A 26,523-nucleotide genomic window follows, 5' to 3' on the forward strand; every position below is an offset into this window, starting at 1 on the left:
CGACGGCGCTCGCTGCGACGAAGCCCTCGACAGCCGCGGCTCGCGAGCGTGGCTCTCGGGGCTCTAGGGGCGGCGCTCGGCATCGCTCTATAAAAGGCGAGGCCCGCCCGCTGCCGCCCCAGTATGGAGGAGGTGATGGCGGGAGACGCTCCTCTCGGTAGCCCCAGCGGCAGCTGCAGCTCCTCCTCCTCCTCGCAGCATCACCACCACCACCCGCGGCCCTTCCTCATCGGCGTGAGCGGCGGCACGGCCAGCGGAAAAGTATGTGGGACCCGGTCTCGCGTGGAGTTTTGTTCTATATATTAACAACAAAAAATTTGGAGGGAATTTTTTTTTGTTGTAGCGGGGACTGCACTTGACCACCCATTGTCTCGGAGTTGGCGGCGGGGGGGTCACAGCCGAGCGGGGGGGAAAGTTGGACCTTTATTGATAATCGAATGTAAAAAAAAATTATTTCGTCGACATGGGTTGTCAGTTGTACAACGATCGTTTAACAAAAATTTTTTTTAAAATATATTGTTTCTAGTATTGAAATCTACTACTACGGTGATAGGCGCCATGTGTCGTGACGGCGAAATTAGCCGACGTGCGAGATCCCCCCCCCCACACACCCCCTCGAGTCACCCCATTTACATTTCCCACAAGGGATGCGCGCACACCGCCCTCTGATTGGTCGACTCGGCGCCGACCGGGAACGGCTCGACCAATGAGCGCTCGTGTAGCGCATGTGGGCTACAAATTCTAAAGCCGCTCCGCGAGCACGTGTTCCCTAACGTTCCACATCCACGCGCCTCGTGTCCCCGCTCGCAACTTGGTGACGACTTGTTAACTAATTACCACTAACGAGTAAGCCAGGCAGCGCCAAACCTTGCGTAATGTGCTTGTGATACGTTGCCATTGGGCCGATTTAGCAGGTGTTTTATAAATGCTAGGCCTCCTAGCGACGTACTGTACAAAAGCTACCAGTGCCAAACAACGCTGTTAAATGTACAAAAGGTGAGCGTTGATCCGTTTGAATTGACGAACGTAAGCACTCGAGAAAGGCGGCGACGGAAGGGCATTCCAAAGTCGAGCAGTGCGGGGGAAGAAGCCGTGTTGTGACCTGCGGGTGTGGTTGAACACTCTGGGTCTGGTAGACCGAGATCGTAGGTTGAGTGCTTGGAGGTGGAATAACACATCAAAGACTTTCCATTTTCATTCAGTGTGGTGATTATGATTGTCATCTCCCAATTCGCCCGTCACATCGCTCCGCCCCTACAATCGTGCCACTTTTTTCCCCCCATTACCCGTGTCACGTTGCAAACCCCCGTGGGCAGAGTGACTCTCGCTTATCCTCGTATGCACTCGCATTGTGAAACTCCCGCCTACTGCCCCGCACACAGTCACTGTGACCGAGATAATTCATAATTGTGTTCTAGTAGGGCTAGGGAGCCGATTTATTCTGCGTCTACCAGTGGCGGAGCTGGGGGACTGCGTGCTCTACAAACCTCTGCCCGGCTTAAGTTAAATTCCCTGTCACGGATAACATCTGTGGGCATTGATATCTGAACGGGTCCTGGGCGCCATCCTTCAATCCGCACTGACCAGCGTGGTTAAATATGATCAAACAACCCCCACGGCTGCAACTGCATGGGGGATGCCTATCCTGCATGGAATTGAAATGCACTACGTAAAAAGGACGGGTTTGTAATTGTATAACTATCAACGCTCATAACCAGAAAACAATTGAATCCATTTATTTTGGGGGCAAAGGTGATTAACACAGCCACGAAAGTTAATAGAAAGTGGATGAAGCCTTCCAATGGAAAGCCAGTTGACATTTGTGAAAAATAGCTCATCGGATTTCTCCAGGCTAAATAAAGATTCTGATACTAAGTTTCTCGTAACTATTACCTGCATTTTGTAGTCTTAAGGCCAAATGTGTCTCCTTGGTTGAATGCGAATTGTGTAGTGACCTCCACAACCAGAGCTTCAGACCTCTCTTCTCATTTTACAATGTGGACTGAGTCATGTGGGGGGAGGAGAGAGTCCCACGTCCCTCATGAGTCGCTGGGACAGACCTCACATTGTCCTCTCTGCCGTTATTAAAACCTGGTGACGGTCTGCGGGAATTTGACTTAAAAGTCTCTGGCTTTTTCCTGGAGGAGGTATCATTATACCGAAGCAATGTTTACATTAATGTGTTTTTAGAAGTTCAACTCGGCCAATCATATGTGTAAGTTGAGAAACGTCCACTTTACGAAACCAAATCAGACTCCTGGTCTAGGTTGAGTTCTCACCTGGTTAAACATAATCAACTTGATGGTGTATTTGTGGTTAATGCGTCACTTTCACCTTCGTGTTTCCACAAAAAATGTGGGTGCTATTAGTCACCTAGAGCTCATTCAGAATGTCACATTAACCTAAACGCACTCTAAACAGTATAAAAGGCATTCGTTTTGCCATTCCATTGTAAGGGAATGGTACCATATTGTTAACACTCGTGGTCCTAAAATGTATTGAATGCAATACCTCATGCAAATGGCATCAGACTGAAACGGCACTCACTGGGTTTACATTAAGATGGGGAAGTTGCTCGGCATTTAACCAATAAAAGTTTCCATATTTCACTGGAAAATTTCACTTCCGTTTTTCCCAAAATGGAGCGAGGTTCCTCGACATGGACCCACTCGCTGGTGTTTTTGGCAGCAATAGCATCGGTTTCGTAGCGTTTTCACAAAAGTGGCTTGCTGCTATGCATGTATTTTATTTATTTTGCACCGTACGTAGCCAACCGTGCTAATCGGAGGTGCGCGGCTATAAACTAAAACATTTTTTTAAATTTTACCAGGTAAGTTATTTAGTTATTTTTCTCAGAAACGACCTGGTCACAAATGATGGCTCAACGAAGTGGCTTATGCGGACATTTATTGCAGCCAAATGCTTTCAAATTCACGTTTAAAAATGTGGAGAGAAAACCCGGAGGACCCGGAGAAAAATCCACCCGACTACCAACCAGGACAGCATGCAAACTCCGCGTCTGTAGGCGTCAAGGGTCAGGATTGAATCCACGGAGATAACATCTCGCCGCCGTGGCCGCTATTGGAATCGAGGGGGTGCTGCTATTTCCTGTTTACAGCCGTGGTGAGCCAATAGTGGGAATTCCACATTCTTGTGAGCAAAAAGCACTGTCTGCAAGTAGAATTAATCCAGTTTATGTTTATTTTATTTTCACATTCATCTCCATCCTAAAAGTATAGATGTGTACATTTTGATATCCTGGTTGTGACTAATAAAAGTGTGTTTTTAAATATCCGTACATGTTTAGTAATACCACGGATCATCCCAAAATTTTTTGGGAAGACTCTATCTCATTCTTATTGCCATTACATATTTAGTCATTTCAGCAGCACCGATTTAAGCAAAAACGCATGGGCACAATATTAAAGCTAGGGTGTGTGTGATGCTCTTTAATCCTCTTGCCATTTCCAATTAACAATGAATTGCGACCCAAACTAAAACATCATTTTGGCCACATAAAACTGAATGGAAATCCCAGCAAGTGATTGGCAGGTGTCGTTTGCGTGCGAGCAGCCGCGCGGGCCCACGTGGCCGACATGCACCGCGCTCCACTGCGCCCTCTAAAGGTTGCCACGTGGCACAGTGCTGCCCGTGCAGGCGCCAACGAATGGGGGGGGAGGGGTGGAAGAACGGGGGCGGGGGGGTGCCACCCAAGAAGAGCCATCTGCCCAGGCATCACGCATGATCTATATTTCACACGTTGTTTGCTGTCCTGTACAGCGTCAGCACCCACGGTGCTTGTGGAGGAGGGTGGGGGGGAGAGGGCTTTTCTTTGCAAATGACACTAGCCAGCAGAGCCGCAGCACGTGTTTTTATCAGGCCACACATTGCTGATAAGAATCATAAAAACGGTGAAACTGGTTCAGAGGTTTGCTGAAAACACATGTGGAAATTCGGTGGGCCGTCGATGACTCTGGTGTTTAATTGCTTCTGTGGCGAGGCAGCTGCACGTTCACACATGGCGCTGGTCTCCAAGTGTGCGCACGTGACCGCGGTGGTGTGTTTTTACTCCAGAGGCAACGAGCCGTCGCAACAGTTTCCCCTGCAAGTTTTATGCCCTGGAAAAGTAAAATTATATTTTCCACCTTCCTGAGGTGGCCCCCCTAGGTGACTCACAGATATGTCAGAGAGCTGAAATCCTTGGTTTGAATGTGGGCCTTTGCATGTGAGATTAGACCTTAAGTGTAATGATTCTTTTCGATTTAAAGCCTTCGTGACTGCAGGGATTCATATTCTTTGTTCTTTCGGTAAAGTCGCGTAGAAGGGAAATAATAAAACAATAAAATTCTCACGACGTTTCGATTGCAACACAAGCAATCATCATCACACCTGATGATTGCCTGTGTTGTAATCGTAACGTCATGATAATTTAATTGTTTAATTTGTATTATTATTTCCCTTCTACGTGACTTTACCGAAAGAACCAATAATATGCAATGATTCTGATGGCCCCCTAGCACAAGTCGGTCACCAATGGCTTGAGTGATCAATCTATTTGCAGGGCTGCACCTTTACCTTTTTATATAAACTAGAAACTCAACTACTTTAGCAGGTAAGGCCCACTGAGCTATATGGCTCTTTTTCAGAAGTGACCTGGTCACAGATGAAAGCTCAATGAAGTGGCTTGTCATGTGGAAAGTTATCATAGCCAAATACTCTAAACGCATGTTTTTGAAGGTGGAGGAAAAAACCGGAGGACCTGGAGAAAATTTACACCGCCAGGGGGAGAACTTGCTAACTATAAATATACAGGCATCAGGGTTGGGATTCAACCCCACGACCTCCTCTATACCAGGCGAGGCAGTTAACATCTCGCCACCACAGTGCCCAAATGTTGCTATCTACCATAGAAGGGGAGCTAGCACAGAGATATAGTACAGGTAGGAACAACAGTTCCACACTGCCCACCAGGGATTATTTGTCTGTCTGTCGTGCACGAATGCGCTGTCCAACCAAGTTCCTACCTGCCCACTCTGAAGGAACGTGTTTTAAAGGAAGGGATGAGTTTCTGATGTTGTATTTTTGGGGTTTCTCCATCAAATTTCTGAATTTTTGTTAATTTTCAAGTAAAAATTTCAGACTTAAAATAATTGCCAGTGCACTAAATGTAGTAGTTTTAATTATTGAACTTAGAAATGGTTGATGTGAAATATTGAACAGTTCAAGCTTAAAAAAAAAATTTGTTGCGAGAAAATATATATTGTAACAATTCCAGTAAAGGTGGCCTTGTGCGTCCATCAATATTGTGACGGGATTTGTCATAGACCAGGCACGAAGTGCCGTCGTTTCGTATGACGCTACCATTTCAGATCCGTACGAAACAGCGTAGCCTTGTTTTTTTTTACTTTTGGGATTAATCCGAAAATGAGGAACGCATCTCCCTTCCTGTGAAGCTTGCAAGTTCTGGCCTCCATCCATTTTGAAACGTGCATAAACCCCACCAAATATCGTCTCTTAGTAGGGGCCCTCTCCACACATTCCCCTCTTTCAACGTATGCCTAGACGAATAAGAAGACCTTTAGTTCAGATTTGAATAATATGATGGAGTTTGTTTGTCAGGTTACATTCATAGTGATCAAAGAGTGATTGTTAATCTTGTGTTGGTGGGTATAGGGAGCCAATGGTGGCAATGAATTCGAGCACCTGAACCATCTGAAATGTTGCAGATACCGATGAGGATGATACCAATGAGGATGATCCATTGCAATGGAATTTATCTTGCGATTCCTTGGCCCATAAATGTTGGCCTTTAAAACACAGGAAGCACTTAACCCACTTTAACAGTGTTTAAATTGGAACTAGGTTGTGAAATGAAAGAAACTTTACTTTAAATGCATCGTCTGATATTAGTTCACCGTTATTAATTTCTTTTGCGACGCCCAATTACTGTAAAAAAGCACACTCGCGTATACAACACTCCACTGTACATACGCCACTTGTGTTAACATCCGTATTATTTCAAGCACACATTTCATGACCCCCATATGAAAAGAAATGTAAACTTTTTCATATTGGTTTTTCATGACCTTAGGATTCTTTTTTGTTGTTAAAAGTAGGCTCTAGCCGATTTTAGTTCACCTTTTACCGAATTATTAAAAATGTGTCCGAACTTGTTAGGTCGCGAAAGCCAAGCATAATTTGAGCCTGCAGATTGCTTAGATGGGCGAAGTGGTGAGCAGCTGAGGGTAATACAACAAAATACATTGTAATGTACTCTAATTGTCCCATGTCTGAGCTCCCAGCCTTCACCAATTCGCACAGACCGGCATGGTGATGTAAGTCGAACCCTCAATGAAAGTGTGAGGATGCCCTCATCCAGTTGTCGATTTGAAAAAAGGGCTGTACGTGTCATCATATCATCATTGATCGGTGCTGCCAAGAATTTCACTTGGCCTTCATTTTTAACATCTGCTTGGGAGCCTCCTGGGGGAAGTTCGGTAATTGCGGTTGCCCAGTGGATTTAATCTCTCCTGCCGTGAAAATATTTCCACAATCGCCTGGCTTGCGGCTTAAGCACCTTCCCATGCTCACTGCAGTGGGCAACTGCTGTGATGTTTTTTTTCGTTCAAATGCTTTAACATTCTTCTCTCTACAGACCCTAACATAAGAGTGAGGGTTCCTTCTGTGTTTGCTATTGAAGGAAAAGCATCGCTGTGCTTGACTTGGCTTTTGTGCATGCTTGTGCACTTGCGTGTGTGTGTGCTTGTGTGCGTGCGGGCCACAGTCGACCGTGTGCGCCAAGATCATGGAGTTGCTGGGACAGCACGAGGTGGACCAGAGACAGAGGCAGGTGGTGATCCTCAGCCAAGACAGCTTCTACCGCGAGCTCTCCCCTGAGCAGAGCGCCCGTGCTGCCAAAGGCCAGTTCAACTTCGACCATCCTGGTACGTTCGTATGTATGTTGAACTTCTTTCACACCGTACATGGCCAACCGTGTCTGCCCCCTCGCTTGTATGCGAGAAGCTTGGGGCAGAACACCCCAGCTGAGTGATGGGATGGTGATGTTCGAATTTGGTGATGACACGGGAACTTTGACTCTTGTTTCTTAACGAACCACCGTTTTCCGAGTCTGTGTACTTTTGGCGCCGTGTTGCTGCGCTAAAAGTGACTTGGCTGTAAGATGGCTCTCTATCGTTACACCAGGCAACCGCGCAAGCATTTGTTTTAACAAGCAAAGGACTGTTGATGAGCCGAGTAGAAGTTGAAACCTGGTCAATTAAAGATTTTATTGCCTCAAACAAAATTGGTGCTGTAAAATATTGGTCAGGAAAGTCCAATTGGCCGATGGATTTAATTTATTTTTTGGCAATGAAACGTTCGCGTTTATAGATTGTCACTGAAAGCACGCAATCCTTGGAAGGCACTGCTGTACAAATCTCACTTGTGCTCTCGTATGATGTGAAGTGTGCGGTGTTTGTGTTGGCACTGTGTAAATACAATATTATACCAGTCTTATGGCCTAAAGCTGTCGGGGCAGACTGACTTGGGTGGTCAATGTGTACATGGAGTCGGACATCCGACATCTGCCATGAAGAATTTACGGAGGTGGCCGTGTGGTTCATCGGTCCCGAGTGGCGTGCTGATAGTGCCGAGGTTCTGGTTTAGAATCCAGGCAACCGCCTGTCATATAAAAAACATATCAAGTGTAGCGGTCAAAAGCCCAGTGACTTATGACGGCGCAAAAAAATCGCATTGAATTTAGTTCGGCACATGCTTCATTTGGCTAAATTCCAGTTCTGAGAATTCAAATACAGTGGTACCTCGGTATACGTCGTTTATTCGTTCCAGAAGGTAGGATTTATACCGAAAATGACGTATACCAAACGCATTTTTCCCATAAGAAATAAAGGGAAAGGAAAGAATCCGTTCCAGAGGAAAATAAATGATATTTTATATGGCATATTATTCATTAATTGGGTTGTATAAAATAATTTAGACACTACTTATTACTAAAATGCATAAATAAATTAAAATAAATTGAAATAAAATAATAATTAACATCACTTTACCTTGCTGAGAGGAGTTGATAGCCTACGAGGATGAGGAAGGGGAGGAGTCGTGAGTGGGGTACACGCGGGTACACGCGGGTACGCGGTGACTCATCCCGACCCATACAAGTTCTAGCAAGCACGTCGTATCCCAAGACATTTTTCTCTCGTCAAAACACGACGTATACCAAATTCGACGTATTCCAAAGCGGTCGTATACCGAGGTATGACTATCAGTTTCACGGTCATGTGGCAAGCCTCTCCCTCGTGCAGAGCGAGTGAGGTCACTAGAACGGGATCGTGGCAGTAGATCTGTGAAATCTACTTCTGTGGGCTGTTTTCCAGTACGTAGACTTGCACTCCCCCCACCCGTATTGCGTTTATAAAAGGATTCTTTGTTGCGAAAAGTGCGAGAGAAAAAAAAATCGATTGCCAAAGCACACTTTACTAGTAAGTTCAAATGAAAGACATCGTGTCATAGATTACAAGTGTTTTGCATAGGTGTGTCAACCTAATATGCCCAATTAATGATTTTGTACCCAATTAAAATAATAAGTCAATTGCACTGTTGATGGCTATCCCTCCATTCTAGTTTTGCTAGTTTCCTTTGTGAAAGGGCAGAAAAAGTAAATCTCATTGGGGGTTTTAACTGCTTAAATTAAGAAATCGATCATCGTCATCTTGTAAATCGGGGGGAACTCCTCGCAGCTGGATTGCGGCATTGGGACGCCCAACAGCAGTGCGGTAACTCAGACTTCTGCATTTTCAGCTGTGCTGCCAAGAATGGTTCGCTGCCTCAATGTTGTGAAAAGTGCACTCGAATTTGAAGACTGGGGGGGGGGAAGTCTTGTTGTTCATTTTCTGCACGTCAAGCTTCATATTTAATGTTTAATCCATGACTGATCGAACCTTTACTCATGTAAAAGCTGAAGTAAACCACGTCTTTGAGTTTATGCTCGTACGAATTTGCCGCCGAAAAAATTCAATGAAAAAACTGTTTTAGCTGGTCGGGGAAAAAAGGGGGATGGCAATTTACGGCCCAAATCGAATCGAGTTTCCATACAACATTTTTTTCCACGCCACATTCTTTGGCGTGCCAGAAAAGTCAATAAGGATATTATTTCCACGCAGTTTATTTATAACACTTGCACTCACTTGACTCTCAAAGGGTGACGTGTAAATAAAGACCTTCATAGTACGTTCAACAATTTTTGGTTGATGTTAACCAGTGAACGTCCACACAACTCCCAACTGTGGTGCACGTTCATTTGAATGGTTTTTTTTTGTGTATCCACTTGTGAGTTGCGCTTTGCCAAGTTTGACCGATTTCAGGAAACTAACATCTGCGCTTTGCTACATCTTTGTATGCTTTGGACGCAGCTGTTCCAGTTCCGCCATTTATCGCGTAACGAATGGGCGGACCCAGGAATGCAGTGGCTGAAAATCGCAACGATTGTAATGCATGATGATTTGTGGCCAGATGTGCAGTTATTTTTTCTGTAAAACGATATTTTTTTTAAAGTAATTTTTTGCTTCTTTAGTGGGCAATTTCCTTGTACCACTACGCCAGAAGACATCGAATTAGAGCGCATACGCAGCTGAAATACTTCATTTTGCACTGGTCGTCAAAACGAGTGGGGATTCGGGAAGGACGAATCGCTGGAAGGGTGGGGGGTGAAAATAACTCCAGTCGGAGCCAACAGAGGGCACGTGCCTGAGAGAATGTTTAGCCAAGAAGATGAAGTCCGCGTGTACGCCGGTGCTGAGCGCGCATCGTTGCATCACGCGATTGTGAGAAATGACGGTGGCTAATGGGGGGGGGAGGCCTTAATCCAGCAGTGGATGAATCGTGTGCTGATTATGATGATTCTGAAGAGTGAAAGGAACCAATTTTGGAGTGTCATGTTCACACTTTCTAACCAAGACTGTTGCTGGTTAATGCAGCCCCCCCCACCCTTAAAATGTGCAATTAACGATCATGGAATTTCCATCTGTACTCATGACTAAGCGTTGGAGAAAGTGGGTTGCCGTTCGTTCACTAGTCTTCGTGTTAAACCCATATTTTGGGCAGTAGAGAAGCAATGCGGCGCTGCTGTTCTGCGATAATAATGATCTGTCTAAAACACTGCTGCCTTTTGCGGATGTCTGTGCGGATTTTCGAGCTTAAATACATAAGCCACGTGGGCAATGTTTGCGTAGAATTTTTAAACAATGCCGCTTGCTTTATTTGGACCACGGCGCTAGATCCTGTCGAGGCTACGTACCTGGTAATGTAAAAGAGAAACAATCACGAAGATAACTCTGCATTTTAATCCACTTAACTATGAACAAGGCATCCTACGTGTAGAAATGTATATTTAGCAAGTGCTTGGCATTGAGTTTTATTCTAACTAACCTAATAACGTGTTGTGTCGTGAAGGAACGAACACAAGGTTCTGCGATTTTTATTTTCGTAGTCTGAATTGGAGAGATTACTTGTAAGGGCGGGTGCATCGAGTGGGCGAAGCCTCTGGTAAGCGCGATTGACTTGTTCCAATGTTTGGAACATTTTATACCCTCCTATCCGTCTATTTATTCATCAGAGGAGACCACATGTTTTCACGAAAACCTTTTATGCATGTGGATGTTGAACGTCTTTCGCACCGTACGTAGCCAACCGCGCTAAGCGGAGGTGTGGGGAAGGACGGCAAACTAAAGACAAAAAATACCCACGTCCAAATTCTACAGACTTTTGGTGACGATACTGGCAATGGAATATGTTAAAAATGCTTTTTTTTTCTCCCTTTAAAACAAAAAGTAAGGGAACTCAATGTTTCCCTCAACGCAAACTAAAATGGATTCTTGTTTTGTGGCCTCCGGAGTGAGATTGCAGCTCTGGATGGTTGATTTCTGTGGTTGTTCTCAAGAAACGGTTATTGCGTCTAATCCCATGTCTTCTGTCGAAAACGATGATACTTCCCTGTGAAACCCCTCGCATAGCTGCGCTGCGACTGTGTACGCAGCTGTGCCGGGGGGGACTGTACCTTGACATTTGAAGTGTTTAGGAAAAAAAGGCAGCTGGGCCACACCCAGTTGGCATTTCTTTAACACTCGTACATATAAAGCCATCAAAGTCGGAGAGCAATGCTGAGGTTACAGCTTGTGATGAATGCGTTATGTTTTCAATGTGTTTGTTTTTAATATGATATCATTACTAAATGCTTCAGTGTATAAGCACTGATGAGGCCAAGGTGTATTGAACAAAAAAAATGCATACGTCAAACAGAATTGAGCAAAAACATCCGACGCAAAAACCTTTTTCAAAGTTTGAAGTCTCATTTGAGAATTTCCCCGGTTTAAACAAGTCGGCGATTGCCTGCTCATATGAGCATAGAAGTAGTGCTAATCGTATTTAAATCCCTGAGCCAGTGTGAGACATTCCACGATGCTATGGCAGGAGGGAGTTCATAGGACAACCACCGTTGATATCCTGGCGAAGTGGGTCGCGTTAAATGACCCTGAACTAGGATTTGAATTTGCAGCTGCTCCGACCGCGAGCAGCTCCCTCTTACGCTAAGCCACCTGACCAAGCTCTTGATATGAAACGTTCAGAAATCTTCGTTGCAGTGGTTATGCACACACATACTTTTTTCGGTGTATTAGGGCACCGCGGTGGAAAGAGATCTGATCATTCATAATCAACTTTTTGGGTTTAGATCGCGTTATTTATAAATGTGTCGTAACCCTCCACCACCCGACACGGCCAATCAGTAAAAAAGTGTCACGTTGACAAAAGACAAATAGTTCACTGCTTTAGCCCACCGGTGTGTTGAAGAGTGAAATCACAACATTTACAATTTGAGTACGACGTTTCGCTGGTAATTGCATTCAGCATCATCGGGCAATTCGCTAGAATTGCCCGTGACACTTTTTTACTGATTGGCCGTGTCGGGTGGTGGAGGGTTACGACACATTTATAAATAACGTGATCTAAACCCAAAAACGTTGATTATGAATAATATTGGTCGCGAAAGCCTACGTGTTAAACAGATCTGATAATGTACGTCAGTCTTCCTGCTCTTGGACATTGTCAGATCAGCACTGGAGGGTAGTGAGGGTCTGGTGGATCGCACGGATGCTGTGAAACTCCTTTCCCCCCGTGGGTTTTGAGGTGCCATTCGCCAGCTCGCCTAGAGAATGTGGCCCAGCAAAGTGTGGCCTCGTATCGCTCGTTCCTTCCGTTTGAGACGGTGTTCCCGCTTTGCACGCGTGGGCTTTCTCTGGGTGCTCTGGTTTCTTCCCACATGCATATAAACACTGAATCATTGGCTGAAAATAACTTGAAATAGAGGAGTGCAAAGCTTGGGCAATTGTTTATCGCCAGCTCACCACCTGGAAGCCTTCCAGCTTGTCCGTGGTTTTTCAGCGATTCTGAGATGCAACTTGCATGAACGACACTGTATAGAACTCAACCTTATTATTATTAATACATTTTTGGTTACGGCCGTATTTTTTTAAAGTAACGAGCCACGCAAACCACAACCACGCACATTTCTTGCCCCATGTTTCTGGTGCATTTGGTGTCGCGACAGTCCAGATTATAACGGCCTGCCACGTGGTGGCCACAATTATGTGTGCATGTTGAACAAACCGTGCGAATCGAAGGAGCGTGGGAAGGACAATAAAACTAAGCACAAAGTGAAGTTTTGATTTTAAAGCTTTCGTGACTGCAGGGATTCATATTCTTGGTTCTTTCGGTAAAGTCACGTAGAAGGAAAATAATAAAATAATACAAATATAAAACAATAAAAATTATCACGGCGTTTCGACTGCAACACAAGCAATCATCAGGTGTGAAATCCACAGCAAGAAAATTTGAAAAAAATCGCTGTCTGTGGTGCTGACGTTAGGACAAACCGCCACTTTTTTCAAAAATGTTCTAGCTGTGGATTTCACACCTGATGATGATTGCTTGTGTTGCAGTCGAAACATCGTGAGAATTTTTATTGTTTTATATTTGTATTAATTCTAGATTTGAAGCTTTCGTGACTGCAAGGATTCATACTCTTAGTTCTTTCGGTAGAGTCACGTAGGTAAAAAATGAAATTTAAATTAATAAAAATAAAATAATAAAATCACGCCGTTTCGGAGGCAACACAAGTCTCCGTCATCAGGTGGGACCGATGACGGAGACTTGTGTTGCCTCCAAAACGTCGTGATTTTATTATTTTATTTTTTATTAATTTTAATTTAATTTTTTACCTACGTAACTTTTACCGAAAGAACCAAGAATACAAAGTGAAGTGTTCAAGGATCTGTCACCAAGTGCCCCCCCCCACCCCCCCCTCCCCCTCCCGCCTGTGCCGACGTTCAGAGGCCTTCGACAACGAGCTCATCATGAGGACACTGCAGGACCTGGTGGCTGGGCGTGCGGCTCAAGTGCCCGTCTATGACTTCGTCACGAGCTCCAGGTGTGGAAGGGTGGGAATCTGCTTCGTCGTCCTCTGGTTAGCGGTTGTCGATCCTCACCTGCTCCTGTTGATGTCCACTCCGGGACACGGCCTGCCAGCAGCTGTGCCTCCCCCCCTCACCCCCCCCCCCCCCCCTTTGTCAGGTTGAAACCACTTCAACGATCCACTACCATTTAAGCCCTTTGTTACTTCGCCATTGATTTAAACAACCTTTGTCTCGATTGCAATTCCCCCTCTCTCCTGTTTCGTTGCGGATGCCCATGACAGCAGGCCAACACTTGTTAAAATCGTGGCGTTTTAAAGTTTCCCATTGTGGTGGTTTAGTGCCGTTGTTAATGAGCAGGATATCAATTCCTGTGCTTGCTCCGTTTTACACGTCGCAGACAATTGGATTGCTAATTCACGATTGTAAGTCTTAGAAGAAGGTGCTCAAAATAACACTCGGCAGTTATAATTGGCAGTTATAACCTGGCACGTGTTATAGAGGCCCTTTGTCACAACTGAATCCCAAAATATATGTATTTTAAAAAAGCTATCGCAGGATGGGTTCCACACAACAACAAGTCCTCGCACCTGCATCCTTTAACTCAATGCGGCCACGGGATCACGTGACCAAATGGAATTCCCCCAGCCTTCCACAGCAGCGGGCGAGTTCGTCGATCGATAGCAAGGTCTCTCTTTCTCTCTCTCTCTCCGTCTGCGTGTGTGTGCTTCATTGATTGTGGCGCGACGTGTCGAGCCCCATCGCACTCCCCCCCCTCCATCTCCATTCCATGCATCCGGTTGGGATGGCATTGTCCAGCCTTGGGCCGAGGTGTGCCGGCGACTGGGTGGGTGTGTGGGTGTGGGCTGGGCGTGTTCCTACCTGTCAAGTTGGCCCTGGTTCAGCAGGAAGCGCTAAACCCCGTCCGTCCGGCCTTTGTGCTGCCCAAACTCGCGGGTGCCTGTCCGCGACCGTCATCGGCGTCTCTTTGTTTTGTTTTTTTCCCCTCCTCCACCGCGTCACGGAGAGGGGCACTGGGTTTTTCTCGCGCAGTTACACAAAAAATTAAGAACGCACAGCACGGAGAGAGACGCACATTTATGGGTTCAAGGTTAATTCCCTGGGAGGGGAAACGAGGCGAATGGATTTAAAAGCCCTCTGGACTTCCATCCCCCTACTCTTGAGATTTTTTACCTCAGATTTAGGGGGAAGCAATTCTTGCGTCTCATGCCGTGCAGCTTGGGTGCGTGTTGACCTGCTTGATTGTAGGAAAGTTGGTGGTGTGAGCAGTGCATGCAGGACTTTGTTTATATTTGTAGCTTGCCACCAGGAAGCGCCATTTGCAGGGCTGCTTTTGGCAGGAAAGCCGCAAGATAACACCGGCCACGTTTAGCCGCGCCCCGTATCACAAGCCGCCACGCTCGCTCCGCACAATCGCCGCCGGACCCCGCTACGCGGAGATATTAAGGGTACCCTCCCCCCCCCCCTTTTTCCGCAGCTCTGGCTCGTCTAGGAGAGCCCGGTGTGTAAACCAACTCCTACCACCGCCTCCCCCTCTTCCATATGCGTCTTGACACGTTGAGCATTGAGAACCGATTTGAATACGCTTGACTTCAGTAAGAAACCAGAGCCTTCCCCTGTTACAGCAGAGCCGTGCAGTAGCGACTGATGCCCGGGTGAATCGATTGGTCATTTGGTTACTGGTCTCCGCCATGTCCAGGCGTGTTTGATTTTTGGCCCAGGTGTGCACGCGCAATGGTCAGGGGGAGGGGTTTGGGTGGTTCTACCGTCGTGAAGTTAATTTGGGGTTTTGACCACGGTAACTTAATTGTGGTTGACCGAATGATTGGGGGCAGTTTTAAGTGAGTAGTGTAACTAGCCATAAGTTTATCGACCGGTTTGGCAATCCCATATATTTATTTTAACTCTGCCGCCATCAATTCTCAATGGTTCTGACGATGTCTGAAAAAAATTATAGGCCATGAGCAGAAAGTATGCACAGCCATGCCAGGTGCAGTTTTACAACACTCCCAAAATCCTGAACACCTTGTGCCGATACGCGCACGTTAGGTGTGCGTGAGCTTGCACCAACAGACACGTCTTCTCTCGCTTTGTTACAGATGCTTTCAGTGCTCTTAAGGGACTGGTGGGAGGGGGTGGGGGTGGACAGTATCGCAGTTCCATCATCACATCACTATTCGGGGGTTGCTTCAATGTAAGGGTCACCCTCCAGGGCTTAATTTCAGCTGAGGTTTGTCCGTTCCTGCGACGTGGAAAAATAATTCCACGCCTAGACCACCGTGTCCATCGGACCTCTCGCTGTGGCTGTGACTAACATCTACCAGTGACCCGGAAAAACATTCAGTGAGAAATTAAGCCCTGGCCTCGCCTTTCAATTAAGCACCACGTGGTCTAGTGCTTCCAGGGCAGTGGATTCATAAAAGATAAACTCTTCCTGTCTCATGCTTTGCATCTCTTTATTACCTGGCTCGTATCACCTACTAATGGATCATGTAATTGATTTATTTTTGCCTTTCTTGCCTGCCTTCGTAATGTGGTCCTTGAGTGAATCTTTTTTTTATCGATAAGTAATGGGGAAGTTTCCACAAGTGTAGAGCAAGTCACAACTCTGTTTTCGTGCCGTATTATTCCAGCTTTCCGTGACCAGGAGTTGAAACGGGGTGGTTGCTGCGTGGCTCTGGTTACCCTTATGTATTCAAGGGTAGAGAGTTTGTCCTTGGCTCAATCATCAGTGAACTAAACAACCACTAGGAAAGTTAAATATTTAACTTAATTTGACCCGTTCCTGCGCTGAGGACTTTTTTTTGTTGTTTGATTACCATGCGATGAAAATGCTTTACAGTACATGCATGCATGTGCCACCTAGTGTCGATAAGAGACCTACAAAAAGGGACTTTCTGGAGCCGGTCTCCCACAAGGTGGTACACTGCTCACTGTATGAGTTCCAAATAAAAATATCTTTACAAAATAATCATGCCAATGGCATAAAAATGTAACTGTCACTCTGAAGGATATCGACAACTATTTGTGGAAGCTTTCATCCGGCAGTAGCTTGATCATCGCTGATGACAAACGAATAATTCGATCGGATACATAAGGCCTGCCTGCCCACACTTCTCTTCTGTGGCAAAATATGGAAAGCTGGAAAAAAGTTTTCGAGCTATCACTTTGTCTGAGGCCCCCCTCACTCAGAAGCCAAAGGTGATGGTGGTGGTAATAGCGAAGTGAGGCATGGGGCTTGGTCGTAGTTGGAGGGTGGTTGCACTCAGAAGCTGTGGTGATGGTGGTGGTGTTGGTAATGGTGGTAATAGCGTGGTGAGGCATGGGGCTTGGCCGTAGTGGGAGGGTGACGACGACGGTGGCGGCGGTGGTGGTGGTGTGCGGTGGCGTGCGGTGGCGTGCAGGACGGCCGAGTTGATGGTGTACCCGGCCGACGTGGTGCTCTTTGAGGGCATCCTTGTCTTCTACCTACAAGAGATCCGGGACATGTTCCACATGAAGCTCTTTGTGGACATGGATGCCGACACGAGGCTCTCCCGGAGAGGTGCGACTCCACGCAGACCGCGCGCGCCCTCGGTCTCTCACTTGTTCCTTCTCCGTGCGCCGCATGCGGCCTCGACCAATAAGAGGGTGAACAGTGTGTGAAAATCTGGTCCAAGTTTCTAAATGGTCTTTGAGCCGTTTGCCTGAAAAATAGCTGTCGGTACCATCTAAGGTGGAAAAATCCCAACGATTTTTTCGTAGCGTATTATCGCCGTCACAGATATTTATGATGGCAAGACCTTCGTGGTAGATGTGTATGTGAAACGTCATTTTAAAATGGTATCGTAGTATGTTTGATAGAACATTTCGTTAAAGGGAGAAAACATACAATTGCGATTTTATGAAACGTGCGTGTAATACGAAATAAGAACGTGAACCATCTGTAAAAACCCGTCGAACATGGTCGACACTGCCCTTGATGGATTCTGGCAGCAATTTTCCCACCCCCAGGTGGTACCGACCAAATCCCCCTTGGCTCATGGGCTAAATAGCACCTGGAGCCCCTTTGCTTTCGTAGCTGTCATTTGACCCTGCTCAATCGGTGCCCGTCACGTAACACTTGACGTTGCCGTGCTCCTCGCACGTTTCTTCTGCCCCCTACTTCCCGAACCCATTTATCTTCAATGTGTGTGTTTTTAAATGCTGATTAAATTAAATGTTATAATAAGAGGTTTTCCAGAGCCATGGTGGTTTATACGAGTGGCCCTTTTAACGCTGACTTGTGAGAGTTTGGTAAATATTCACAGCGTGGTTTTAGAGAAAATGCCATCGTTTGAGAGGCGTAGAATCCAGGACTGTGGTGACTTGGTCAAGGGTTCATAGTGGGGTGGACCGCGTGGTCTTTCTTCGCATTGCAGTGCTGCGCGACATTTCTGAGCGAGGCAGAGATCTGGAGCAAGTGCTGTCTCAGTACACCAAGTTCGTCAAGCCGGCCTTCGAGGAGTTCTGCCTGCCGGTACGCATCCTCGTCGTGGAGAAATTGTTGCAGCAGCAGTTGACCTTTTCCCATTCGGCTAATGTACATGTACGTCAACAGTTTGGTGCCGTGCGGGAGAGCGTGTGGCACAGTTTATCACCAGTTTTCATAGTGTGGTTGTGTCGCTACAGTTCTCTGTGTTGAGTACAATGTCTTTTATAAACAGCGGTGCTATGCCTCTAAAATAAAATCAACGCTCACCGCTTGGCTCGTTCCGAGATACGGCGGTGAACGGGACCCAGCCTGCAACTTGCAGAAGCCTCGGGAAGGGGTTAACAGGACCGTGCATCTGGACCTACCTGGAGGTCCCGTGTGGAATGCCGCGTGCGGCCCCCTTATTCATTGGCGACAAAAACCAGGCCTGCCTCTTGTGGAACCCTCTCTCTTGTGTGAGGTCCACCCCCCGCCAGCAGCACCCCTTTGGGACGTCCCGAGCGGAACTCCCACGGATGCAACGTGTGCACGATAGCGGCTATGTGATACCCACACAGGGAGCATTCAATGGTTAAGATGAATTCTTACGTTCAGGGATACGTGCATGTATTCGTTTTTATTTAAGAGGCGATTGCTTGCGATTCGGTCCAAATGAAGCGCAGAAATTCAGTTCCATCCTGAGGGAGCGAAAGGGATCGTACAAGTGACACAACAACAAGTAATGCAGCAAACAACCCGGACGTTATTATTTTTTATTATGATGTCGTGACGCTGAATCGTGACTGCCGATGAAATGGTTATGGTGGTGGATTGTTACGTGATGGGATGCGATGAGACGGCTTCCACCCCCCCCCCCCCAATGGAATGCGATACTGTATTTGGCTTATCTGCTGGCAATGATTACAGTGTCAGAATGCCGGTGTTGGGTTTCATGTCAACACGGTTTTTGTAGAAATATTTTAACGAATGTGGGTGCACTGAGATGCGAAACGTGCTCGCATACAATCGTGAGTATTTTAAATGCTTTCCGTGCCGTGCATACTTTTCATTTTTTTCATTGATGTCCACGTTTTCTTATCCATATGTCAAAGCTGGTAATATGCGTTTAACTAAAAAAATAGTCACGAGCATAAAAGTGGGTTTGAAAGCGTCACCAAATGATCCACGCATCATTTTTCTTCATAATAAAGGTTTTTGGGTTTGATCGCGTTATTATAAATGTGTCGCAACCCTCCCACCACTCGACACGGCCAATCGGTAAGAAATATGTCACGTTAACAAAACGCCAATTAGTTACTTTTTCAGCCCATCGGTGTGTTTGAAGAGTGAATCCACAACATTTAGAATTTGAGTAGTACGACGTTTCGCTGGAAATTACATCCAGCTTCTTTGGGCGATTTGCCAGAATAGTGAAGCCATCCACCTGCTTAAGGTCTTAAATAGTGCAGGATGACGTCATCATTGTTGAACTCCATCAGGTTTTGATATCAGAGGCGGAGGTGGGGGGGGGTATTGTAATTATATAATAGATTAGTAATCAGTTAATTGGTATGCGATTCCTCTATAAGGAATTGTATTATGTATTGTATATTACTTAATAATGTGATTCCAGGCTGCGCTAAGTCTAGCTATCACTATTCTGGCAAATTGCCCGAAGCTGCTGTATGTAATTACCAGCGAAACGTCGTGCTACTCAAATTCTAAATGTTGTTAATTCACTCTTCAAACACACCGGTGGGCTGTCGAAGTAACTAATTGGCGTTTTGTTAACATGATATTTTTTACTGATTGGCCGTGTCGGGTGATGGAGGGTTGTGACACATTTATAATAACGTGATCTAACCCAAAAACCTGTATTATGAATAATACTGGTCGCGAAAGCCGATGTGTATAATTTTTCTTGTTTGTTTTTTCAAATACATGGTTGCCGATAATGTGCAACACTGAGTTTGTGTTTCTTCGATCAGACAAAGAAGTACGCAGATGTCATCATTCCTAGAGGTGCCGAGAACATGGGTAAGCCGCGTCCTCTTTCCTTTACATCTGCAACGCACGCACTGCTCACTCGTACCTCGATCACAGGACACAAGAAGTCGAGGTGATTTTCCGCGGCTCTGAGCCAGTTTCGGAAATTCCACATTCTTATGGTGGGGACGAGTTTGTACACAGGATGACCGCTGTTGACTTCCCGTGAAGTGATGCTCGTTTTATTGACCCTGATGGGGATTATGGGGCTGTCGACACCCAACCAGGATTTTGAACATTTCAATGTCTGATTGCAAGCCCCCACTCTGTTTCAAGATTTGAAGTTTCGTGATTGCAAGAATTCATACTCTTTGGTTTTTTCAGTAAAGTCACGTAGGTAGCAAAAGCACACCGCTATGGGAACCTCATTTGCCAGTAAAAATATGATAATTGGTTTTTTACCCTTCTATCTGGCAACAAAACTGCCACCTTTTTACAAGGAGTCATGTTTGCATAGACCACAATACCTGCAGTCATAATGCAAACAAAAAACATAACTCTGATAATGTGCACTGTCCTTGAAGTTGATTGGTCCACACCCGAGACAGCTTTCCTTAGAGCCTAGTCTCACATGGGTTGGACCAGATGACGCCAAAAGGCGCACAACTCAAAGACAATGCACCATCAGAGTATGAGAGCTCGGGGCAAGCATCTACACTATGGGAACCTCATTTGCCAGTAAAAATATGATAATTGGTTTTTTACCCTTCTATCTGGCAACAAAACTGACACCTTTTTACAAGGAGTCATGTTTGCATAGACCACAATACCTGCAGTCATAATGCAAACAAAAAACATAACTTTGATAATGTGCACTGTCCTTGAAGTTGATTGGTCCACACCCAAGACAGCTTTCCTTAGAGCCTAGTCTCACATGGGTTGGACCAGATGACGCCAAAAGGCGCACAACTCAAAGACAATGCACCATCAGAGTATGAGAGCTCGGGGCAAGCATCTACACTATGGGGACCTCATTTGCCAGTAAACATATGATAATTGGTTTTTTACCCTTCTATCTGGCAACAAAACTGACACCTTTTTACAAGGAGTCATGTTTGCATAGACCACAATACCTGCAGTCATAATGCAAACAAAAAACATAACTCTGATAATGTGCACTGTCCTTGAAGTGCACATTATCAGAGTTATGTTTTTTGTAAAAAGGTGTCAGTTTTGTTGCCAGATAGAAGGGTAAAAAACCAATTATCATATTTTTACTGGCAAATGAGGTTCCCATAGTGTAGATGCTTGCCCCGAGCTCTCATACTCTGATCGTGCATTGTCTTTGAGTTGTGCGCCTTTTGGCGTCATCTGGTCCAACCCATGTGAGACTAGGCTCTAAGGAAAGCTGTCTCGGGTGTGGACCAATCAACTTCAAGGACAGTGCACATTATCAGAGTTATGTTTTTTGTTTGCATTATGACTGCAGGTATTGTGGTCTATGCAAACATGACTCCTTGTAAAAAGGTGTCAGTTTTGTTGCCAGATAGAAGGGTAAAAAAACCAATTATCAAAAGCACACCGCTTAAGTGCAGTGTGCTTTCGCTAAGTTATCCCCACCTGAAGAAGGACACTTGTGTTGCGCCCGAAACGTCGTGATTTAATTTATTTCAATTTTTTTACCTACACTCTACTGTTGGTCCACTTGGCCGGTCCAGTGACAATAGACAACAGACTTGGCAGGCAGGAGTCGGCAGCATCGTGGCCTGGTAAACATACCACTCGGTTGCCTTGCCGATAGATCTCCCATCATCACCTTCAGGGCCCAATCATCGCAATACGCCGCAAAATTGTATAACAATCGGCGTACTCTGCCTTGGTGGATGTGTGGTTAAACAGACGAGGGTACGTTCCGCCGTGAAAGAATACAATGAAATTCTGTTCATATCTAGCAGCCTATTGGCGTTTCATGATTTACGGAGCAAAACTTTGAATCAATTTCAGTATGCCAGGCATGCCACCAGCAGCATTTAGGCCAATTAGGCTCCAGTAATTAAATTTATATTTATAATGTGTTGTGAAATGGACAAGTGTCTGTTCATCCATTTACTTGGGAAATAATTGTGTGAATTGCTTTACCCGCAGTCCACCAAGTTAGTGCAACTACCTCTTGCACACTATCATGTCTCGATTACAGTTGGTGTGTGTGTGTGTGTAATATATATGGGGAGTAGTAGTGTAGTGGTTGGCGCACCGCGTTACAAACCCAGCAACCCAAGTTAGATTCCCACTCATGGCCAATACTGGTCCTGGGCCTCCCCTAGGTTGACTCGGCCTCAAATGAGTACCTGGTGCGGTGTAAAAACATCACCACTGGGGAGACGAAGGCGGCCGGGCTTTGTGCTGGCCACCCACCCCCACGAGTGCCGTGCCGGCCTTCACAGGTGCTCGCTAATAGCACTTGCCCCTACAGTCTGTTAATGCGAAACGGGGTATCTTTGTCTTTATATTGAAGATATTTATGCCTTTAACCCAGCTTCTTGCCAGTTGCAGCGATGGTCAGAATTGCAAATGACACGCCGAACACGATGGTGTTATAGAAGCTATGCAGGGAAGGCGTCATGTCCGATTTCCCGAGGCGGACTGTGCCTTCGTATTTTGCGAGCAACGCCCAGACCGCACGAGAGATGGGTTCACTCGTGCCAGAGGCTTGGGGTGCGTCCATGAGTGCTTAGCTCACTCGGTGTATAGCTGTTCGAGTACTTTGAACTCTGTCTTCAATTAGCGCACTGTGTGTGCAGCCAATGTATGTTTACATTTCAATCGTCATTGCCACACCTTGATCGGAAATTAATATATACATGTATGCGTCAATAACACTGCCTTAAAAATAAAAAGTATATATAATAGGTGACATAGGCAATAGCCCCTTGAATAACAACCGTTTACCTGTGCACACCCACACTCTGGTGGGCGTATCGCGGGCCGGTTGTCACAAACATGGAACACGTGCAGTATCGCGCTCTCAAGCGCTCGCACTCATTGACCTGAATGCACATTGAACTTCTTTCACACCGTACGTAGCCAACCGTGCTAATCGCAGGTGCGGGGGGGGGGGGCAACAAACCTAACACAAAAAGTAGTTCTCACGAACAAAATTTTTTTTCAATCTAATTAAAAGTGCATAGCTCCAGTGGCTCCCTAATATCGAAGGAAGCGTGTTCCAGACAGCTCCAGAAGTAAATCTGAACAAATACATCACAAACATTTTTAAAAAGCCTAAATTTGTGTGTTGTGCCAGAGCTGCCTGCAAACGTCTTCGCTGGATGTCCATCTTGATTGCTTCTTTAGGTCGGGGCGCAGGCATGTCACGTCACGCTCACGATCGTAGTGTGTCGGGGCACGAGCCAACGTTTTGTTTACGTTCGGTGCGACGATAATCTGTCCGTGCAGGGCCGAATCGTGCAATTTGACGGTCGTAGAGAACCACCAGTTCATTTGCCAATCTGTTTTAAATCGTTTGCTCGCGGGCACTGGCAAGAGATTTTGATGATGCACGAGAAGGGGGAGCCGGGGAGCCTTGATGGAAGTACTACAGGTTGCAGTTAGGAGCTGAAAGCTGAAGGCTCCTAACTGCACACGGGACTTAACAATGCAATCGTGTGGCTGGAATGGCCAATGGCCAGCATGCATCTCTCCCTTCGATGTCAGTTCACACTTGGCACTCGCAGTCGTGCACCTGCTAGATATTTGGGGAAGTTTGTATTTACGAGCCATCTGTTGTAAACTGAAGACCAAAGACTATCAAGAGTTGCAACTATAATCAAGGTCTGGCTTAGAAATAAATAATGATTCGTTATGGACTCGCACATTTCCCGATCTGCATTCGAAATAAAGTGTTTAGCAAAACCGACTGAGTGCAGACAGGCGTGACCAACTGAAGAAGTCCTTTTCAAAGTTTGTTTTTGTTTTGCGCGGGAAGCAGACTCGTGAGCCATGGTTACGCTTTTGGAAGCGTGTAAACGTTTCCCCCCCCCCCCAACCTTTAGCCAAAAGGGCAATGTGTACGTGTAGGTGCGCACACGCGTGCAGGCGCCATGCGTGTAAATGGCGCCATGCGCAGCAGTTTTTTTTCTCGCTGATTTTTCTTGTCCACCTGGAAATGTTCAGTGCCTTCATGCGGCCGAGCTCGAACCGGTGCGGTGCCGTGAACACGTTGCGTGCGTTTACTTGTGCGCTTGCAAACGCTGTTACAGTACCTATAGCCCATGTGTGCAGCGTGCCGAAACATGCGCACGACACCAAAACACGTTTGTCCGGAAAAAAAAATGTCCCCTCCCTCGCCCCTTTCATAGGGGCCTTGACCGATTTATAAAGGGAAGTGTACGGACAGTCGTGTGTAGTAAATGGCATGCAACATCTAAACGCACCACACTACTAAAACTGATCTATGGCTCGAGTTTCCTGGGTGGCTGCTGACTGAGTGGCTGCTGCGTGCCGTCGCCACCGAAGCTAGCTGGGTAACTGGCTAAATGGGATTTTCTGTGCAACAAATACACATTGCATTGAAACGGCAGGGAGAGGTTTGGAAAATAATAATAGATTGCGATACTGAAGAGGTTAGAGTAACATACAGAAGAGACGCATGGTTAATTTAAAGGTACTCTTAATGTTAATGTAATTCAGGGAGGGGGGAGGATGTGATCCTGAGATCTCCTTTGATGACCGCCTAAACCTTGAGCCTTTGACCGTCGGACTCGCCACTTCGTGGAAATCGACCCCCGCGTGGATTGACTGACTCGACGAATCCGGCAATTTTATCCGTAGGTCAAACTTAAGCGGTCGCTGCGTTCTGGCCCTGCGTCCCCAAGGCAAGAGAGTCCCTTCAACGGAGTGTTTCTGTAGCCTTTAAACGCTTTCATTGGCTGCAGTCCTGCAGGTGCGACACTCTTCATCCTGTCTGCTCTCGGTTAGAAGTGAAAGTTGCGCGAAAGTCAAACTGATGAAACGCGTTTATCCTAAAATGTAGAGTCTGTGGAGCATTTAGGAGCGACTTGCCCTTCCCATTAACCTGCAAAGCTGTTGCATACCCCCCCCCCCCTTGCTTCGTATACGAGACAAACGACGATGATGATGACTGATCAACGTGTGTGCCGTCTTGCGCGACCAAAGTGACACGCATCTTTGCTGCCCCGTGTTCTCTCGCAAACAGTGGCCATCAACCTCATCGTGCAGCATATTCAGGACATCCTCATGGGAGGGCTGATGAAGCGTCTCAACGGCCACTCCAATGGCTACAGCTCCCCCGTCGCGCGCATCGCTGCCGAGCCCAGCAGCCGACCCCACTGACCTGGCCGCCATCGTCCCCCCCCACCCTACCCCCTCCCTCCCACTCTCATCATATGCCCACCCCCCCCCTCTTCGGCCGCGACCCCAAAGACCCTGGCTGGCCCAATTGGCCCGGCGGTTTTACCGGGCCTTGTTGCCAGATGCAAGAGTTCAATGTGCTGCAGGGAGGTGGGGGGGGGGGGTCGTAGGGGAAGGTTTTGGCCGCACGTGAAACGGCGCGGCCAGTGCCGTAGCCCCCCCCCCCTCACACCCCCAACCCCACCCCCCCCGGCAAGTCCTAGGGATTTTACAAGAGTTGTCAGGGTAGAGTTTATGTTGTTTTTTTTTTTGCTGTGTGTATATACACGCACGTGTATGAATATATGCTGCGTACACATAAATTGGATGCAGTACCATACATGTACATACACGCACATGGCTACCTTTTACTGCGTGCGAATAGGGTAAAATTTAACCACGTGTATATACACACGGTGTTAATATAGTGTTGTTCATAATGCCGTCCTCCCCGAGTACTCTCTCTCTTACTGTGTTCAATGTGCTTTAACTCTGCCAATTTCACATTTGCCAAGCAGTTAACGAATTGATGTACATCGAGACTGGCCGGACGCGAGCCCGGGGTCGAACGGGTTCAGGTGGAGAGCGCCGGATGTTGGGCGTGCTCCAATGCGTGCGACGCTGGTGGAGTGGTGCTGTTTGTGAGAAGGCCGAAAAATTAAACACTACGGCGGCTGCCAAGGATTGACGTTTCGATCACGGCAGAGGTCACGAAGCTTCGGGGCGCTCGCACCCTTCCAGACCTGTGCACGTCCTCGCCTCACTCGAACTGCCAAAAATACGTTTTGAAATTATTTTTAGCCGCTCCTGGGTTCTAGACTGTGTTTTTGGGTGTTCCCCTTAGCAGTGCATGACCGGTGCTTGCTGTCCGATTTTCTATCAAACCTTTTTTTTTTTTAACTGGAGGTTTAGAAGAAACAAATCAGTATTAGGTCGCATCAATTGGCGATGAACGCACGCGAATTTGATTTTGCCAGTGCAGGGAGGTGAGGGTGGAGATGGGGTGGAGGGGGCGGGAAGTGTTTGGAATCGCAGATGCTCGCACGCGGCAAACGGAACCCGAGTCCCGCAGCAAATGCGTGCGGTGTCCACCCGTGGCGCCCATCTGCTGTGGAGTGTGACTGTCGCTCGCGGGCGCTGCACGAACAGGCCCAACGTGGAGGGGTGAGGGAGGGGGGCTGTCTGCGCACGACGAGG

At 46.6% G+C, this 26,523-nt stretch overlaps 1 protein-coding gene across 2 annotated transcripts; it reads left to right on the top strand.

Moving 5' to 3' along the window:
* The first annotated feature begins 123 nt into the window (after window positions 1–123).
* On the top strand, window positions 124–26,313 carry UCK2 (uridine-cytidine kinase 2). 2 transcript variants are annotated; one of them, XM_078865544.1, is made up of 8 exons: window positions 124–261; window positions 6,785–6,944; window positions 13,402–13,498; window positions 14,980–15,003; window positions 16,907–17,046; window positions 17,903–18,000; window positions 19,923–19,971; window positions 25,133–26,313. In XM_078865544.1, the coding sequence occupies exons 1-8, from the start codon at window positions 124–126 to the stop codon at window positions 25,267–25,269; spliced, it is 843 nt and encodes a 280-aa protein (XP_078721670.1). In that variant the 3' UTR covers window positions 25,270–26,313. The 2 variants fall into 2 exon arrangements, with proteins under 2 accessions (XP_078721670.1, XP_078721671.1); XM_078865545.1 differs by lacking the exon at window positions 14,980–15,003 and having other exon boundaries at window positions 127–261.
* Window positions 26,314–26,523: the final 210 nt, after the last annotated feature.

The sequence above is a fragment of the Lampetra fluviatilis genome, chromosome 20 (genome assembly GCF_964198595.1).
Source record: "Lampetra fluviatilis chromosome 20, kcLamFluv1.1, whole genome shotgun sequence".
NCBI classification, from domain to species: domain Eukaryota; kingdom Metazoa; phylum Chordata; class Hyperoartia; order Petromyzontiformes; family Petromyzontidae; genus Lampetra; species Lampetra fluviatilis.